At 46.3% G+C, this 18699-nt stretch overlaps 1 protein-coding gene across 2 annotated transcripts in view; it reads right to left on the minus strand.

The window, feature by feature from the left end:
* Positions 1–18699, minus strand: part of DTX1 (deltex E3 ubiquitin ligase 1) — a 53717-nt gene that overhangs the window by 8548 nt on the left and 26470 nt on the right. For both annotated transcript variants that reach the window (XM_053369831.1, XM_053369832.1), the window contains 3 exons: positions 15941–16622; positions 2307–2368; positions 109–270 (listed from right to left, as the gene is read on the minus strand). In XM_053369831.1, coding sequence (XP_053225806.1) covers positions 109–270; positions 2307–2368; positions 15941–16622 — 906 coding nt within the window. The remainder of the gene's footprint in view (positions 1–108; positions 271–2306; positions 2369–15940; positions 16623–18699) is intronic.

Raw genomic sequence — 18699 nt, forward strand, 5'->3', positions numbered from 1 at the left:
CTGGCCACAAATGTTGGATACTGACCCTGGCCCTGAATTTAGGTATCTGTGGTATCAGTCAGATATGGGGCAAGGGCCTCATTGAGAGACACAAAGAAACACGCTCACTTTTTTTCAGATGTTTCTTCTTGGTCTTCCGGCAGATCCCGGTGATTCCGGGCACCGGCTTCATGTCACTCTTATTGACAGGTGGTGGGTGCAGGATGGGCTTTGGCGCTCGAGTGAGGCAGACAGGCAGGCCCGCCGCACACATTAAGATGCCTGTCATCCCTGGGCCAGATACAGACAAGGAGAGAGAGAGAGAGAGAGAGAGAGAGAGAGAGAAGAGTCTTATCATTCGCTCTTTCGAGGCATAGCCCACAATTTAAAACTCCATTTCTCAAAGCCCCATATTTTTTGCTCTGGAGCTTTTCCCATGAAAAAGCTGAATTGGAGCAAATGTCAATTCATGGGAAAGCTGAATTGGCGTTTGCTCTGATTCAGCTGTAAAGAGCAGGTTTTCGAGGGGAAAGCTCAGGGCAAACAACAAGAACAACAGAGGTAGGTAGGTAGGTAGGTAGGTAGGTAGATGATAGATAGATAGATAGATAGATAGATAGATAGATAGATAGATGATAGATAGATAGATAGATGATAGATAGATGATAGATAGATACCGTATTGGCCCGATTATAAGCCGCAGCTTTAAAATTGGAGGGTGAAAAGGAAAAAGGGAAAAAATACCTGAATATAAGCCGCTCCCTTCCTCACTGCTCCTGGCTGCATACAGGACAGGGGGGAGCCGAGCTGCATTGCCGGAGGCCTTTCCCCTTCCTTGCTCTCTCCCTTCCCGGCCTTGGGGGAGAGGACGGGGGACTACACAAGGGGCGGGCACTGCTTCGCTGCGCTCCTGGTGCTGTTTGCCCCATGCTCCTGGCTGCATACCATAAGGTCGCAAATATAAACCACACTTGAACTTTTCACGGTCAGAATTTGGGGGGAAAGTGCGGCTTATATTCAGGCCAATACAGTAGATAGGTAGATAGATGATGGATAGATAGATAGATAGATAGATAGATGATATAGAGCGCACAAGCTGAAACAAGGCTGAATGGGGAAGAAACTCATGGGCGAGGCTGTGGATTTCCCAGCCTCCTGCCAACCATAAAATCATAAATAAAAACGGTAAAAGACCACCATTTAAAACAGTGGTACTCAAACGTTTTCAGACCACCGGACCCAGTGCCCCCTACCATATAAAAAGCATTCTTCAGGATAGCGGTTTACATGACTCGTTAAGGAAAATAACAACACAATAAAATTAGAGATGGGAAGACCTCGAATAAACTCAGGAAAATGGGGGGGACCCAGGGTTTTTTCTGTTTTTCCCCCCAAAGCTGTTTTTTTCTGGAAAAATTGAAAAAAAAGGGTGTGTAATATTCAAATTTCTTTTCAATTTTTCTGGGAAAAAACAGCTTTGGAGAAAAATGTGAGGAAACGGGGGGAAATCTGGTTTTTTCCAGGCCTTCCCATTTCTAAATAAAATTCAGAACAGTAACAATGCATGACACATTCATTCAAATTCCAATGAAAATTTGGAGGGCAACCAAAATGGTCAAAGGCCTGGAAACGATGCCTTATGAGGAACGGCTAAGGGAGCTGGGCATGTTTAGCCTGGAGAAGAGGAGGTTAAGGGGTGATATGATAGCCATGTTCAAATATATAAAAGGATGTCACATAGAGGAGGGAGAAAGGTTGTTTTCTGCTGCTCCAGAGAAGCGGACACGGAGCAATGGATCCAAACTACAAGAAAGAAGATTCCACCTAAACATTAGGAAGAACTTCCTGACAGTAAGAGCTGTTCAACAGTGGAATTTGCTGCCAAGGAGTGTGGTGGAGTCTCCTTCTTTGGAGGTCTTTAAGCAGAGGCTTGACAACCATATGTCAGGAGTGCTCTGATGGTGTTTCCTGCTTGGCAGGGGGTTGGACTCGATGGCCCTTGTGGTCTCTTCCAACTCTATGATTCTATGATTCTATGAAAACATTTAGTGGAATTAATTCAACAAATCTGAGGAACGTGATCCAGGGATACCAGCACTTCAAGGTCAGATAGTCACTGACGCCTCCAGGACACACCCCCTGCCACCCCGTAAGCCTCTTAGCACCTCCCAGGTAATCCCACTGTCCCCCCAGGGGAGTGTGGTACCATCCACTTTGGGAGCCACTGATTTACAACCTTCAAAAGATTAAAACCAGCGATAAACTGAAAACATTCACCAACATTCCACATCTCAAGGTAGGCTGAGGACCGTCCCTGCTGCTCTTACCTGCCAGGGCAGGGTGCACTGGGCCAGTGCCATTCAGGTTCTTGACTGGAAGGGCAGGAACCCTGCAGAGAGAAACAAAGGAGAATGGATGGGCATGATCAGACTGTTGACATTTCCATTCCACCTTAAGGGCAGAGGTGTGGAATTGTTGTGTGTCACATGCCTGTTTACATTCCAGCACAGCTTGCTGGGAACTTCCGTTGTGTATAGCTTTTGCTTTTGGCTGTTCTCTCTGAGATGACGTGAGAGAGAGACGACATGTTTCTTTGTCCTGATTTATGATTAATAAATCTGTAGTTGTAGTATGCTTCCACAAGCCTCACGCCTATTCTGTGTGCACAGTTCGATCTGCTGATAGCGTGCCCTGGCTGAGTAAGCTCGGGTCACTGATTTATGTCAGAGCAGAAGTGATGGTCTTTGCAGCGGGACGGATGAAAGGAGACGGCCCAGCCGGGGCTAGCCAGCTGGCCACCCAGCCCTCTGCATGCCGACACAGACTTCTCATAAACAGCAACTGCGGGAAAATACCGTATTTTTCGCTCTATAAGACGCACCAGACCACAAGACGCACCTAGGTTTTGGAGGAGGAAAAACAAGAAAAAAAATATTCTGAATCTCAGAAGCCAGAACAGCAAGAGGGATTGCTGTGCAGTGAAAGCAGCAATCCCTCTTGCTGTTCTGGCTTCTGTGATAGCTGCGCAGCCTGCATTCGCTCCATAAGACGCACACACATTTCCCCTTACTTTTTAGGAGGGGAAAAGTGAGTCTTATAGAGCAAAAAATACGGTAAGTATCTACAGTGGTACCTCGGGTTAAGTACTTAATTTGTTCCGGAGGTCCGTTCTTAACCTGAAACTGTTCTTAACCTGAAGCACCACTTTAGCTAATGGGGCCTCCCACTGCCGCCGCACCGCAGGAACACGATTTCTGTTTTCATCCTGAACCAAAGTTCTTAACCCAAGGTACTATTTCTGGGTTAGCGGAGTATGTAACCTGAAGTGTATGTAACCTGAAGCATATGTAACCCGAGGTACCACTGTACTTAACATCTACTTACTTTCCTGCACTGCAGGGGATTGGACTAGTTGACCTTTCAGGTCATCTCCAACTTTTCAGTTCTACGATTCTTTCTTTCTTTCTTTCTTTCTTTCTTTCTTTCTTTCTTTCTTTACAACATGCATTTAAATTCAAACAATAATCATAATCCTAAACATATAGGATTCCCTGAATCCTTAGACTTCCCTCCATCCTTCCATGCTTTCCATTATCATACTTTTTCTACTGCATCATATAATTTCTCCATTTTTCTTAAAAATCCATTTTAACTTTAGTTTTTTATACATTGCAAGTGTTGCTATAATCCTGCCAAAGTATTTAGTTGTTTACAGTGTTCTCTTAAACAACTTATAAATCCCTCCCCCCCAATTCCTTATTAAAGTTTCTGTCTTCTTGGTTTCCTGATTTTCCCGGTCATTTTCGCCATTTCGGTTCAGTTCTGTGATTCTAAGTTTGCATCATTATCAGGGATGCAGTTCCATTAAGAAACACAGGGCTGTAATCCTATGGCCACTTATTAATATTATGGTTGTTGTTTTATTTCTATCCCGTATATTTTCCCTATTTTATCGAGACAGATAAAATAGGAACAGCTAAAAACACAGGAGGAGATAAAGCATTAAAAAAACGATTAAACATTAATAGAATTACAACTCTCTCTCTTTTTCTTCCTCAGATCTATTAAAATATACAAATCATTACAATATAAACAGCACAGCACCAGCCCTTTCATTAAAAGCAGCAAATTCCTACTTGCTTTAGTAGGAATAAGAAGGTCTCCACTTGTTCTGAAGATCTAAGGTTGTATGAAGGAATACGGTCTTTCAGATAGCTTGTAGTGCTTTATGTTGCAGTGTGCCACACTGAACTCTATTACAGTGGTACCTCGGGTTACATACGCTTCAGGTTACATTCGCTTCAGGTTACAGACTCCGCTAACCCAGAAATAGTACCTTGGGTTAAGAACTTTGCTTCAGGATGAGAACAGAAATCGTGCTCTGGCAGCGTGGCAGCAGCAGGAGGCCCCACTAGCTAAAGTGGTGCTTCAGGTTAAGAACAGTTTCAGGTTAAGAACGGACCTCTGGAACGAATTAAGTTCTTAACCCGAGGTACCACTGTATTAGTGCTGTTGTTTTTTCTATTTGTCAGGGAACTGCCATCGGAACAGGGAAGGAAAGTCGAGGGGCCGTTGGGATACAGGGATCCTCCGAAAGTCCTGCAAAGCAGTTCCTCTTTCTGCGGTGGGGAAAGCCCCGCCTCCAGTGGGGAAGAGGGAAAGGGATCAGCGGATGCTGCTGTGAGCCCCAGCACCGCTCCTGGTCAATCCAGCCAGGGGAGAAACACGCCTCTTCCATTGCCCACCTTGCGCAGAGGGGTAAAGTGCAAAGAAGGAAGAAAAAGGCTGGGGGTGACGAAGTTCTTATGTTGGGGACAAAACTGGAAAAAGCCACTCCCGGATTCTGTTAGCGATTGAGGCAGACATGAACTTTGGGGTTCTACACTGTAAATAGTTTTTGCACCAAATAAAACCTGTAAAAAACAGGTCAGAGTCCTGCCTGGTTACTCGTGAGCAACCATCCCTGCCATCTGACACTATTCTTATTATTTCTATCATGCCCTCCCTCCCCAAAGGAGTCTAGGATTGCAAATAGATCAACAATAAAATAAAAAGCATTCTAAAAAGAATTCAAAACATTTTAAAAAACAATTAAAAGCATTCTAAAATGAAAGAAAGCTGATTGGCAGCATGGGTTTTAGCCAATTAAGCACTCAATTAAAATGCATATATTTGCAAATGAATAAAACAAAAATTCTGAAGGGGGAGGCATACTTTTCTTGCTTTCATTTATTTAAACACATTTCCAGAGCACTTGAAAATTGCACAAATATCCACTTGAAATTTTCAAAAACATCCACTTGAAATGTTCAAAATATCAACATAAAATAGCAATATAAAAGTAATAAATCATATCATTCAAACAAACTAATTAATAAAAACTAACGTAAGACAGTAAAACACTAGTGCAAAAGAATGGAAAATAAACAATAATAGGGTCCAATCTTATGGGCCAAGGGCGAAAATATGTCTTTCTTTTTTTAACAAGAGATCTCAATCAACTGATGGTTTGAACTTGAAGTATAGATGATACTGTCTTGAGCCCTGAATGGAGTAAAAAAGAAGAAGTTTGGGAACCATTTGTTTCCACACTGACAGGCAGAAGCGTCCCAGGATTTCAGGCAGGAAACTGTCCCCTACCTAGAGAAGACATTGGGGATGGAACCTGGAACCTTCTACACACAAAAGCACATGCTCTCAGCCTGTGAGCTATAACCCTTCCTGGTGACATCTCATTACAGGACTCATTTCTGATCGCCGACAGTATTTCCTGCGCAGACAACTACATTTTGCAGTCCAAGGATTGAAGAAATCAAAGCGCTCCATATAACAGTTCATCAGTAACACATAGAGACCTATCTTATCAGAGGATTGTATTATTAAAGGTGGGTGGCAGATGAGTCAGAGGGGGCGTAGGGTTACCTATGGGCGCTTGGTGAGCGCATGGCTCAGCTGATATTTCAATAATTCGGGGGGGGGGGATAACTGCTAACTCCTCAGGGGACCAATTTTAGTGCTCTAGAAATTACCGCATGAAGGTTAATTCAGAGGGATGTCCCTGCTGTGATAAACTTGCGAGGGAAGTGGGAGGAGGCAAATAAACATTTGGATGAAGACCGTTCAGTGACAGACCTTGTCAACATGACAGGAACGCAGAAGGCTGCCTTAATTAGAGGTTTCTCTAGCTCAGCATTGTCTACAGTGCCAGGGGTCAGCAAACTTTTTCAGCAGGGGGCCGGTCCACTGTTCCTCAGACCTTGTGGGAGGCCAGACTATATTGCGGGGGGGGGGGGGGGATGAATGAATTCCTATGCCCCACAAATAACCCAGAGATGCATTTTCAATAAAAGGGCACATTATGTAAAAACACACTGATTCCCAGATCATCCATGGACCGGATTTAGAAGGCGATTGGGACGGACCCGGACCCCGGGCCTTAATTTGCCTACCCATGGTCTACAATGACTGAAAGCATCCCTCCAGTGTTTCAGGCAGGAATTCCTCCCAGTCCTACCCAGAGATGCCAGGGATTGAATTTGGCATCTCCTGCATGCAAATCAGAGGCTCTACTACTGAGCTACAACACTTCCCCTAAACAAACATTAAGATTCTAGTCCTTATGCTTCTTCTTCTTTGAAAAAAGGCTTAATTAAAGAGGGACATAGCCTCTGCCAGCTTCTACCTGCCTTCCACCTGTCTTCTGAAGTTACCTTCTATTGAGCCATGCCATTGACCCATCTAGCACACGGAATGAATGGCAGTGCCTCACCAGGATTTCAGGCAAGGAGCCACTCCCATACCCGGAGATGCCATTGGAGACTGAACCCAGAACCTGTGCAAAGCAGATGCTCTACCACTGTTCTGGAGCCCTTCGCCGATCACAGGCGGAGGCTATTGCACAGAGTCAGACCATTGGTCCATGCTGTTCTGACTATCTTTGCTTGCTTGCTTAAATCTATTTGCTCACTAGTTGTCTTGGCTATAACCGGCATTTGGCTGGCCAACAAGATTTCAATCCTGATTTCGATCTAGCTCAGTATTGCTCAACACTGACTTCCAGAGGCTCCCCAGGAATTCAGACAGTGGTCTTTTCCCAGCAGTAGGGATGTGGGTGGCGCTGTGGTCTAAACCACGGAGCCTCTTGGGCTTGCCGATCAGAAGGTCAGCGGTTCGAATCCCCACGACGGGATGAGCTCCCAGCTGTTCCAGCTCCTGCCAACCTAGCAGTTCGAAAGCACGCCAGTGCAAGTAGATAAATAGGTACCACTGTGGTGGGAAGGTAAACACTGTTTCCGTGCGCTCTAGCTTCCATCACGGTGTCCCGTTGTGCCAGAAGCAGTTTAGTCATGCTGGCCACATGACCCGGAAAGCTGTCTGTGGACAAACGCTGGCTCCCTCGGCCTGAAAGCAAGATGAGCACCGCAACCCCATAGTCACCTTTGACTGGACTTAACCGTCCAGGGGTCCTTTACCTTTTTTAAAAAAAACCTTTCCCCAGCCCTATCTGAGGATTTTATTTATCTCACAAATCTGTAAACCGCTTCACGGTGGCCACTGAAGTGATGCACAAAAATAAAACATACAAAGAGAAGGGAAACAAATTCTAAAAACAACTAAAACCATTCCTACAAACACAAATAGAACCATTCCTGGGGGTTGTCTCACTTCAGGGAAAGCCTTCTTAAACAAAAAGCATATTCTGTAGGCACCTAAATATCATACTACTGGATTTCTGTCTAATTTTACCCAGTAACTGATTCTAGAGGGCTGGAGCTGAAACCCTAAAAGCCTGGTTTTTAGTATAGACTATGTGCATGTCTGGGGCATGCTGGACTCTCAGCAGTGCCCAGGTAAGGAGAGTCATTACCGAGGGGGGATGTATGGGGGAAAGTTATCCAGATATTGAACCTGGGAGTTCCTGCATGCAAAGAAGATGTTCTGCCACTCCTCACAAAAATAGCAATTGGCCATGGCGGGATTTGAACCCACATCTACACGCTGCATCCGAACTCACCTGATTACTAGCTTGGTCTTCATGGCTCCTTCCTACGGCTGTCTCCCCACCCCTTTGAGAAAGAAAACAGGCTGGGCGGCCCCTCCAGGTTGGGATTAGGAGACCAGCAGGTCAGTCGGTTTAAGAAAGGAGCATAATCTCCTTCTGAAAGTGACAGAACAGTGCAGCTCCTCTGCCAGTGGCTTCAAGGCTTTGCAATGCATCAGTGGGTGGATGTGGGGCGGGGAGGCCAACCGGTGATAATGGATGGAGATTACGAGGATGGGGTGGTTTTTCACAGGTGGGTGGAGCTAGGAGAGCAGACGGCAAAAAGGGTGGAGCCTTTTCTGGCTATAGGCAGCAATTCTGCTACATGCCAGTCCCACTGATCTGAATGGGGTGGCGGTGGTGTAGGGACTTGCATAAGTCTCACCGGCTCCAAAATAAATTGTCCTTGGAAGTGTTTAACTGGGAACAGATCGTGCCCTACATATCTGCTTTAAAAGTTGCAGTCTGCTTTGCCACATATATACAAATCTGAGATAAATACAGGCTGATAGATAGATACTGTGTTTTCGCTCTATAAGACGCACCAGGCCACAAGACGCACCTAGTTTTTGGAGGAGGAAAAAAGAAAAAAAATAAATCTGAATCTCAGGAGCCAGAACAGCAAGAGGGATCGCTGCACAGTGAAAGCAGCGATCCCTCTTGCTGTTCTGGCTTCTGGGATAGCTGTGCAGCGTGCATTCGCTCCATAAGAGGCACACACATTTCCCCTTACTTTTTAGGAGGGAAAAAGTGAGTCTTATAGAGCAAAAAATACGGTAGAGATAGATAGATAGATGATAGAGATAGATGATGATAGATATAGATAGATAGACAGATAGACAGAGACAGATAGATAGATCCGCATTGCTAATGACTATTAGTATTTAGAAACCAGACTACTGGCTCAGTTGCTGAGGGGGTCAAGGAACGTTCATGAACATTCCAACTTCTCAGAAGAAATTTGCAGCCACGAGTCCTACGTGACTTTCCACTTCTTGCTACGTATCTCGCTTGTGTCAGCTGCACAGTCTTAGGTAAAACGTAGTACCATGATGTGTGCCAGCTTATAGCCCAGTCCCAGAATGTTGCCTTGTCTGGGGTAATCCTATAAGGAGAGCTATTTATGTCACCTGCCTGTAGTCTTCAAGGCTCACATCGGAATATATCACCAGCAGAGTGCTCTACTGGAGCACAGGCTCCTTCAACACTTATGGATGCACATGATTTTCTGGGGCATGTCTCTAATAGATCACTAGTTCCATTTAGCCTCGGGCAGGGGTTATCTGCATGCAAGAAGCTAGCCTTCTCTGACTGCCAGCTACTCTCCAGCTACTCTTAAGACCTGGTCTCTAATGCTTTAGCTGGAGCTGTCAGGAACTGAATCTGAGGCCTTCTGCATGCAAAGCAGCTGCCCAGCCAACAGCCCCTCCCACTAGGGCAGGGGTGGGGTGCCTTCTGAGGCCCACATGCCAGTGTTGGGCAGGGCCAGAGCTAAAAGAGGTGCAAAGTTTGCCTTTATGCAATAGGCTAGTTTCTACACAGGCTCAACCCCCCAGCTCTGCATCCTCCATCCAGAGATGCAGGAGGTATTGCTAGAGTTTGTGGACTCCTTCTACAGCTCTGAGCAAAAACGCTCAGAGTGCAAAGCAGGGACAGTGAGAGGCGTGGCCAGGGAAGAGGAGGCATGGCCAGGGGAGAGTTACAAGGGCCAAACAGAGAGGCCTGGAGGGCCAGACTTTCTGGTTCGAAGCCCCGTGGGTACTTAGCAACTTGTCCCGTGCTCCAGGGTACCATTTAGGAAGGATGGCCCTTCCCTTCACTCAGAATCTGAGATATTCTGCATGCAGAACATGCGCACAGCTGCTGAGCTACGGCCCCTCCCTGAACTCACAAGCGAGAGCACTCGGAAACCAAAGCTGTGCACATGCTGCACTTCCAATGCCCTGGAGCCGACGTTCCATTTTGAAGCGTTGTTGACAAATGCGTTGACATGTTTATAATAACAGGACAATTATGGGCTGTTTCTGTTTCCCCACTCCCTGCTGTATCTCTAGTATAGCATTTCTGTGTCTTGGAGTTAGACACTCCGCTCTTCTGCTCCCAAATCAGCAGGATAGAAGCTCATGCAGAGTAAACAAAGTCAGGGCATAACAGAGAAAGAGGAAATGATGTGTACTCCTCTCTCTCTCTCTCTCTGGGTGGGGAAATTCAGTGATCCTGCCAGCCAGCATTGTCAATGGTCAAATGGTCAAGGATGTTGGGAACTGGTTGGAGTCCCAAAGCATCTGAAGGGCAGCCCTGATCTTTGCAATCGCAGTGGGAGCCTCCCCTCCCCCATGAGGTTGTGTGGTCACCTCACAGAATTACAATTCCCAGAGTTCTCTGGGAAGAGGGACTGGCTGTTAAACCACTCTGAAAATAGTAGCTTCTCTGGGAGAGAAATAGTGATCTCCTAACAGCACCTGTTAAGGATGTGGGTGGCGCTGTGAGTTAAACCACAGAGCCTAGGACTTGCTGATCAGAAGGTCGGCGGTTTGAATCCCTGCGATGGGATGAGCTCCCGTTGCTCGGTCCCTGCTCCTTCCAACCTAGCAGTTCAAAAGCACATCAAAGTGGAAGTAGATAAATAGGTACTGCTCTGGCGGGAAGGTAAACAGCGTTTCTGTGCACTGCTCTGGTTCGCCAGAAGTGGCTTAGTCATGCTGGCCACATGACCCGGAAGCTGTACGCTGGCTCCCTCGGCCAGTAAAGCGAGATGAGCGCTGCAACCCCAGAGTCAGTCACGACTGGACCTAATGGTCAGGGGTCCCTTTACCTTTACCTGCATCTGTAGCAAACTACAGCTCCCAGAATTCTTGGGGGGGGGGAGCCACAACTATTTAAAGTGGCATTGTAGTGATTTAAATGAATGGTGGGAGTGTCTCAAATCCCTTAGTGGCACCACTGAATCTGACACCAGCAACCAATCTTGATTCTGCTATCACTAAGATGGACAAGCAGCGGAAATTCAAACCACACCTCTTGCAGATTTGGCAGCCGTTTCCTGGCACTGATTTGCCTATGAAGCACCCTGCTAAAGAATAGAATGTTTTAAGAGCAAGTGCAGAGTCCATTTTGCAACTGCTCCTGAGAAAGCTCAGCCACATATCTAGGATTAGGGTACAGTCAAGCTTGAACCCTTGACATATATCTCCCCCCCCCCTTTTTAAAAAGTAAATCTTTATTGGTTTAAAATACAAACGTACAACGAAGGTAAGTATAGAAAAGTTAAATACAAAAAAAAGAAAACATCAAGACATAAAAGTAAGAAAAAATTTTAAAGGACAAAAAAGAAAAGAAGAAAAAGAACCAAAAATTTATACAAAATCACGTCTATCAAATAAAAGTTTCTGCATAAAACTTCCAATCGTTCTCATTATACTGTTTCTGTTGTCATGGTTTTACTGCACAGCTTTACTTTACACCCTTTTTCATACATTCCACTAGAGTATTTGTTTTATTTATTTTTGTTTACAAGTATCATTCAAGTTCTGCTAAGATGGTATCATTTTTACAATATAGTCTTATATATTCCTTAAATATTTTCCATTCTCCGTATGTTTTCTGATTTTTGACGAATCTCTTCAAATTAATCCAGCAATAAGCTCAGCATTAAGCAGAAGGCATTAATCAGAAGGTCCCGGGTTCAACCCCTGGCCATCTGCAGGTTGGGAATGTCCCCTGCAGGAAACCCTCTTCCAGTCAGTTAAGACAAGATGGACCAATGGTCTGACTCAGTTTAAGGCAGCCTCCTTATATTCCCCAACCCAAACATTCTCTTTTCATCGAAAGGAACCAGAGGTCCCCGGCCCTAACGTTTGACAGCCTGGGGGTTAGCCCATATAAAGTTTAACCTGCCTGGTCCCTCACTAGAACAGCCATTTACAGGACCACCCTACCTTTCTGTGGGCATCTCAAACTCTGCAGGTAAGGAGGCTCTCTTCCCTGATGTGCGAGAAACTACTGTACCCCAGCAGTAAAAGCAAAAAAAATAAATGAAATAAAATGCAAACTCATGAGGAGGAAGGAAGCTCATGCAAACTGCAGCCACAGCTCAGCACACAGATGGTTTTGTTGGCTGTTCCTGGGTGTGATTGAGATCCGCTCCAAAGGTGTTTGTAGCCCATGTGCCCATTTTAATTCTGATACTGACTCGTGGGGCAGCAGGGGGCCACGATATGCAGCCCTTTCATGCCCCCTCCCTGAAGAGCTTAAACTGGGAGGGCTGGTAAGAAATGTGGCCTGGGAAGGCGGTGTGTGGGCAGGGAGGAGGCACAGCCATGTGGGGAGTGACCAGAGGACCAGCTAGAAAGGTCTGATGTTCACTACCCCAGGACTAAATAAGTCTTTCAAAGCAGGTTTTCCCCAAATTTCTGTATCCATTGACCCTTCAATGAGCTTGTCAAGCTGTCACCAGCCCAGATTCTGAGGAATGTAAGTGGATAAAAAATACAAATGTATAATCAAGTTTGTTTGTCATTGATCAACATGATTAAGAATCATAAAATGTCAAAAAAAACGTCATTGGCAAAGGAAGTACGCTCTGTACATGCCCATGGCTTTGATTTCATAAGTTCATTGTTCCTAATTATTTTTTTTCACACTATGCTTCTTCAAGCCCAGACCCCTATCGACCCTGAGGTTTTTATTAACCCCTGGCAGAATCACATCAAATCAGTATCGACCGCGATAGGATACCCTATTTTAGAGCATTTTGAGGTGAAAGAAATGGACTCATTTCCCTGGAGACTTCAAATGGTGAGATTAACCAGCCTTAGAGTGCAGCGTTGACATCAATTTTTAAAAAAATATTTTCAAGTTTTTTAAAAAAATAATGGTGGGAAAACAGCCATTCTTAACACACAGGTGACCTCCATGAAGGGTCAATGAGCTCAGGTATATTTTGTCCCCAAGATATCTGTACCCCATATACCAAGTATTATATGAGAATTCAGGGTTCAGACAGAGGCCACATTCACACCATACCTTTTAAACACTAGGATGCCACCATAAAACATCACTTTAAACAGTCATGGTTTCCCTCGCAGAATTCTGGGAGCTGGAGTTTGCTACGGGTGCTGAGAGTTTTTAGGAGACACCTCCATTCCCCTCCCAGAGCTACGATTCCCAGAGTTCCTTGGAAAGAGGGACTGATTCTTAAACCGTTCTGGGAATTGTAGCTCCGTGAGGGAAATAGGGGAAGGTCTCCCCACAACTCTCTGCACTAATAATAATAATAATAATAATAATACATTATTTATACCCCGCCCATCTGGCTGGATTAGCAAACCATGACTCCCAGACTCCTTTGGAAGCCGTGACTGTTTAAAGTGATGCTTTCAGTGCAGGGTACGAATGTGGCCTCTCTGAGTCTTCCCAGGCAGAAAGAGAAGCAGAGAATAAAGGCCAGAGACACCAAATGCGAGGAAGGGAATGACAGGAGGGAGCAGCAGAGAGGAAAGAGCCTGCCCCCCCCCCGCCCCTTTCCCAGCGCTGCCCCAGAGGCTCCAATTATTCTCAGAGAATCTGCAGCGCTGCCACCTGGTTGCCGTGGCAACACAAGGCCGCTCTCCTCTGGCCAAAGCTGACACATTGCTCCTGGGTGCGCCTGCCGCTCAGGCGAGGTGTCTGGGCAACCGCGGGCGACGTCAGCTTCTGCCACCCTGAGCACCAGAGCAGGGGAGGCAGAGAGCACCCAACTCCACCGCGCAGGAATCATGTGCGGCGGTCTCCTTCGCGACTTGGGTGGGCTGCTATTCAGAGGCCTCTTCTTCCCTGTTTTGTTTTGTTGTTTATGTCAACACTGGCCAGCTGGACAAAGATGGGGAGGAGAGCAGAGGGTGATTGTGTGGGGCTCTGACAGACGGACAGACAGACAGACAGGCTGACTCTTTAACCTGAAAACCCCAGTGCTCGTTCTACTCAGAGTAAGCCCACTGAAATGAATGGACCAACATGCCTGCTAATTCCAGTGGGTTCTGATCAGGGATAAAAGGTAAAGGTACCCCTGCCCGTACGGGCCAGTCTTGACAGACTCTAGGGTTGTGCGCCCATCTCACTTAAGAGGCCGGGGGCCAGCGCTGTCCGGAGACACTTCCAGGTCACGTGGCCAGCGTGACAAAGCTGCATCTGGCGAGCCAGCGCAGCACACGGAAACGCCGTTTACCTTCCCGCCAGTAAGCGGTCCCTATTTATCTACTTGCACCCGGGGGTGCTTTCGAACTGCTAGGTTGGCAGGCGCTGGGACCGAGCAACGGGAGCGCACCCCGCCGTGGGGATTCGAACCGCCGACCTTTCGATCGGCAAGCCCTAGGCGCTGAGGCTTTTACCCACAGCGCCACCCGCGCCCCTCTGATCAGGGATAGGGTTGGATAAAAATGGCAATCCAAAATGCTCTTTCTGTGTTTGTGTGTGTTTGTGTGTGTGTATTTATGTGTGTGTGTGCAAATACACACACACACACACACACACACACACACACGTCAGTGCTTTTTTTCTTTAAAAATGTTTAGGGGTAATCTCATTTTGACTCAAGAAAATCACCATTTTATAGTTCAAATTAGGGGAAATAAATACAGCAACTGGCCCAAAGATCACTCAGTGAGCTAGATGTTTATAAATGAGTTGCAAGTCACTATGAGACGTTTGGGTAACAAAATAATAATAATAATAATAATAATAATAATAATAATAATGCCATCACCAGCATTAACAACAACGATGATGACTAGATGGTGATGATTTTTGGTGACAGTGCAAGATAGTCAGGTTAGTTACTAACCTTAGTCCCAAATGTTACTGTTGTTAACAGCGCTTTTTTTCTTTAAAAACGTTTATGGGTACCCTCATTTTCCTACTCATATTGAAATACTGCGCCTCAATGAGGCCAAACTTATATTCACAAAATGTTTAGGGGCATACGTAACCCTGCGTCCCCCTCAGAAAAAAAAGCACTGGTTGTTAATAACAGTGATTGGTAGGAACATGGGAAGTTATATGGCTAAAACTGGGAGGAATGGTGAGATGGAGGCAGGGTTTAAATCACCTGTAATCTGTATTAGCTGGCTTGTTGCAATATTTCTGTTTGTATGCAGGAGCTTGGGGAGCTGTCTTATATTGCATCAGACTGCCTAGTCTATCTAGCTCAGTATTGTTAACATGGACTAGCAGAAACTTTCCACAATTTCAGGCAAGGATCTCTCTCCCAGTCCTACCGGGAGATGCCAGGGATTGAATCTGCCATCTTCAGCATGCAAAGCAGATGCTCTAACCATTAGGTACCCCCCAGTTGCTGCATATCAACTGGAGAACTGAACTACTAGTTTGAAAAGTCACCACTCGTTTGTTATTCTGTTGCAGCAATTGTTCACAGCGCTTTTACATTTCATTTGTATGAAGTGGAGGACACCGTCGCTGACCAATCCACCCTTCTCTATATTTACTCATTGTTATTGAGGTCGATGAACCTAGTTCTAAATATTCATTATAAAGGTAAAGGTAAAGGGACCCCTGACCATTAGGTCCAGTCGTGACCGACTCTGGGGTTGCGGCGCTCATCTCGCTTTATTGGCCGAGGGAGCCGGCATACAGCTTCCGGGTCATGTGGCCAGCATGACTAAGCTGCTTCTGGCAAGCCGTTCACCTTCCCGCTGGAGCGGTACCTATTTATCTACTTGCACTTTGACGTGCTTTCAAACTGCTAGGTTGGCAGGAGCAGGGACCGAGCAATGGGAGCTCACCCCGTCCCGGGGATTCGAACCACTAACCTTCTGATCGGCAAGTCCTAGGCTCTGTGGTTTAACCCACAGTGCCACCCGCATCCCTAATATAGGTAAAATAAAATAAAAAGGGGGAAGTGGCAAATACTTTTCAGCTACTTACCCTGGTGGGATGGAAGCCCGAGTACTCAAGATGGCCACTCGCTGCGTACCGGGCCGGTTCAGGTTGTTTTGGCCGGGGAGCTGGGTGTGGCTGGGCGCGCTCTGGCTCCGGGAAAAAGTGGCCACTTGCATCCCGTTGCCGGAACGGACCTGCTCGATCTTGCCCGTTCCACTGGCTTGCACCGTGCCCAGCGACCACATTGCCGTTCCGTTGAACGTATTGCTCTGCCGGACGGCCAGCGATCCGTTCCCGTTCCCGGAATACACCTTCCTGCGCTGGGAGGCCAGGATGGCGTTGGAGGCTGCCCGGGTGCTGTTGACCAACAGGCACTGCTGGCACGAACAAGGGTGCCCAGAATTGGTCCCCACGGGCCAAGATTGGGACTTGGGGATGGAGCCGATGGTGAGAGGATAGGCCAAGTCCATGCGCCTCCTTAGACGGCGTTTCCTCTGCGTCTGGCGGTTCACCTGAGACATGCTGTTGAAGTAGATCAGGTAGCAAAACCCCAGTGAGGACAGGTCCAGCCACGGATGCTGCTTCTCGTACGCATTCTGGATGGTGATGCAGATGTCCATGTCGTACGGAGTCCAGGAGTTGTTGTCGTTTTCCCATTCCCACACAACCCCCTTGCCGGGGGCAGAGGAAGGGTCATAAAAGTTCCTTCGCACTGGGCGCATTGTCCCTGGGAGAGAACAAAGGAGAAAGAAGGGATGGATCAGAGGTGGGGAATCTCAGTTTCATGTGTTACGTATACAGTGGTACCTCGGGTTAAGAACTTAATTCGTTCTGGAGGTCCGTTCTTAACCTGAAACTGTTCTTAACCTGAGGTACCACTTTAGCTAATGGGGTCTCCCACTGCCTCCATGCTGCCACCGCACGATTTCTGTTCTCATCCTGAAACAAAGTTCTTAACCCAAGGTACTATTTCTGGGTTAGCGGAGTCTGTAACCTGAAGCATCTGTAACCTGAAGCACCTGTAACCCGAGGTACCACTGTACAGTCAAACCTCAGTTGTCGAACATAATCCGTTCTGGCAGCCCATTCGGCTTCCAAAATGTTCGACAACCGAGGCGCAGCTTCCGAATGCTTGCAGGAGCTTCCTGCACTCAAGCGGAAGCCATGTTGGACATTTGACTTCCGAAAAACGTTGGAAAACTGGAGCATTTACTTCCAGGTTTTCAGCATTTGGGAGCCGAAACATTCCAAAACGGAGGCATTTGGGAGCCAAGGTTTGACAGTATATAAAATAAATTTTGATGATATGCAGAGTAGCTTACAGCTAGGAACCTAAATAACTCCTAGGTGACTGATAGCTTCTTTGTAAAGACTACAGTGTACAGATTCTTCATATTCCAAGGAACTTTTTTTTCATAAACATATAACTAAGAAGAATATTACTCTATTTTTCCAGGGGGAGTCTCGGATTTACAGAAGGCGTCCTGGTTTCTGATTTGATCCTGGAATGTCCTGCTTTCCCTTAGGATGCCCCTATTTTCACCTGAGAAATTTTGGAGGGTATGGAGTTATGTGGCCCCCGAGCCAAGGAGATAAATAACTATATAACCTTTAGAAGACATCTGAAGGCAGCCCTATACTGTATAGGAAAGTTTTTGCAATGTTTAATTATGTTGAAAATTGCCCAGAGTGGCTGGGGCAACCCAGTCTGATGGGTGGAGTATTATTATTATTATTATTATTATTATTATTATTATTATTATTATTATTTAGGACATCCCTATTTTAATCAGAGAAATGTTGGAGAAGTATGCACCTGCCTTTTGCACTTCACTCTGATTGGTAGATTTTTTGGGGTTCTAGTTTTGTTTTGTTTTTTAAGCCATCTTGGAAACAGCATTGTCTTATCAGAGCAGCTGGTAAAGGTGCAAGCTGAACCATATTACTATGGGGATTTAAGATTCCTGTTGAACCTGGGACCTACATTCTGCACGAAAATCAAATGTTCCTCCACCAGCCTATGGCTCTTCCCAGGCCATGATGATGGGGCTTGAAAACTATTGACCTGGGAGAAACGTTGGAGGGTATGCAACTGTAGTTTCATCTTATTTCCTTGCATCAATTGTAGATCCACGGCCCTTTTTTTTTGCTTCTTGCTAGCAAGGGAGGTCTTGCTAGGGCTGCTTTTAACACCTTCCCGTTTTCTGGCAATGCATTCTGGGCATATCTTTGCTACCTGCATCCCTCCCAGAGTTGCTGGCACTGTGGTGCTAAGGCAAGCACTAATTGTGCTGCGTCAGGTTCCGCCCATCCCAAATGTCCTCCCTTCTCAACACAAGCTGCTCAGCCAATTTGGACCGGGCCACATTTAGCCACATGATTATGCTCCGCAGCCCAGCCTGCTATCCAGCCCAGCCATTGTTCTTGCTCAGTTTTCCCCTGGATGATCAGGAAGCCCTCCTGACAGCCCGGGGCAAGTCTGAGCCTTCCTGTTCACCTTTTCCATGGACCCAACAGACTCGGGAGCAGCCTCTGCTTTCTCTCTGGATGTTCCCAGCTGATGTCACACACACACACACACACACACACACACACGCACGCACACACCGTTTGATCCCTTTTCCGTTTTATAACCGACACCACCAAGCAGATTCCATCTGAGGCCACAGCTGGAGTTTTTTCTTTTTCTGTTAGGGAAAGAATTTTTCCTTCTCCCCTTTTCACCCTGTGAACAAAGCTAACACGCTTGGGAAAAGGGATATTCCAGTTCAGATAAAGGTCAGATATGGCAGGATTAATTGATT

This window comes from Podarcis raffonei, chromosome 16 (assembly GCF_027172205.1).
Source record: "Podarcis raffonei isolate rPodRaf1 chromosome 16, rPodRaf1.pri, whole genome shotgun sequence".
Classification (NCBI taxonomy): Eukaryota; Metazoa; Chordata; class Lepidosauria; order Squamata; family Lacertidae; genus Podarcis; species Podarcis raffonei.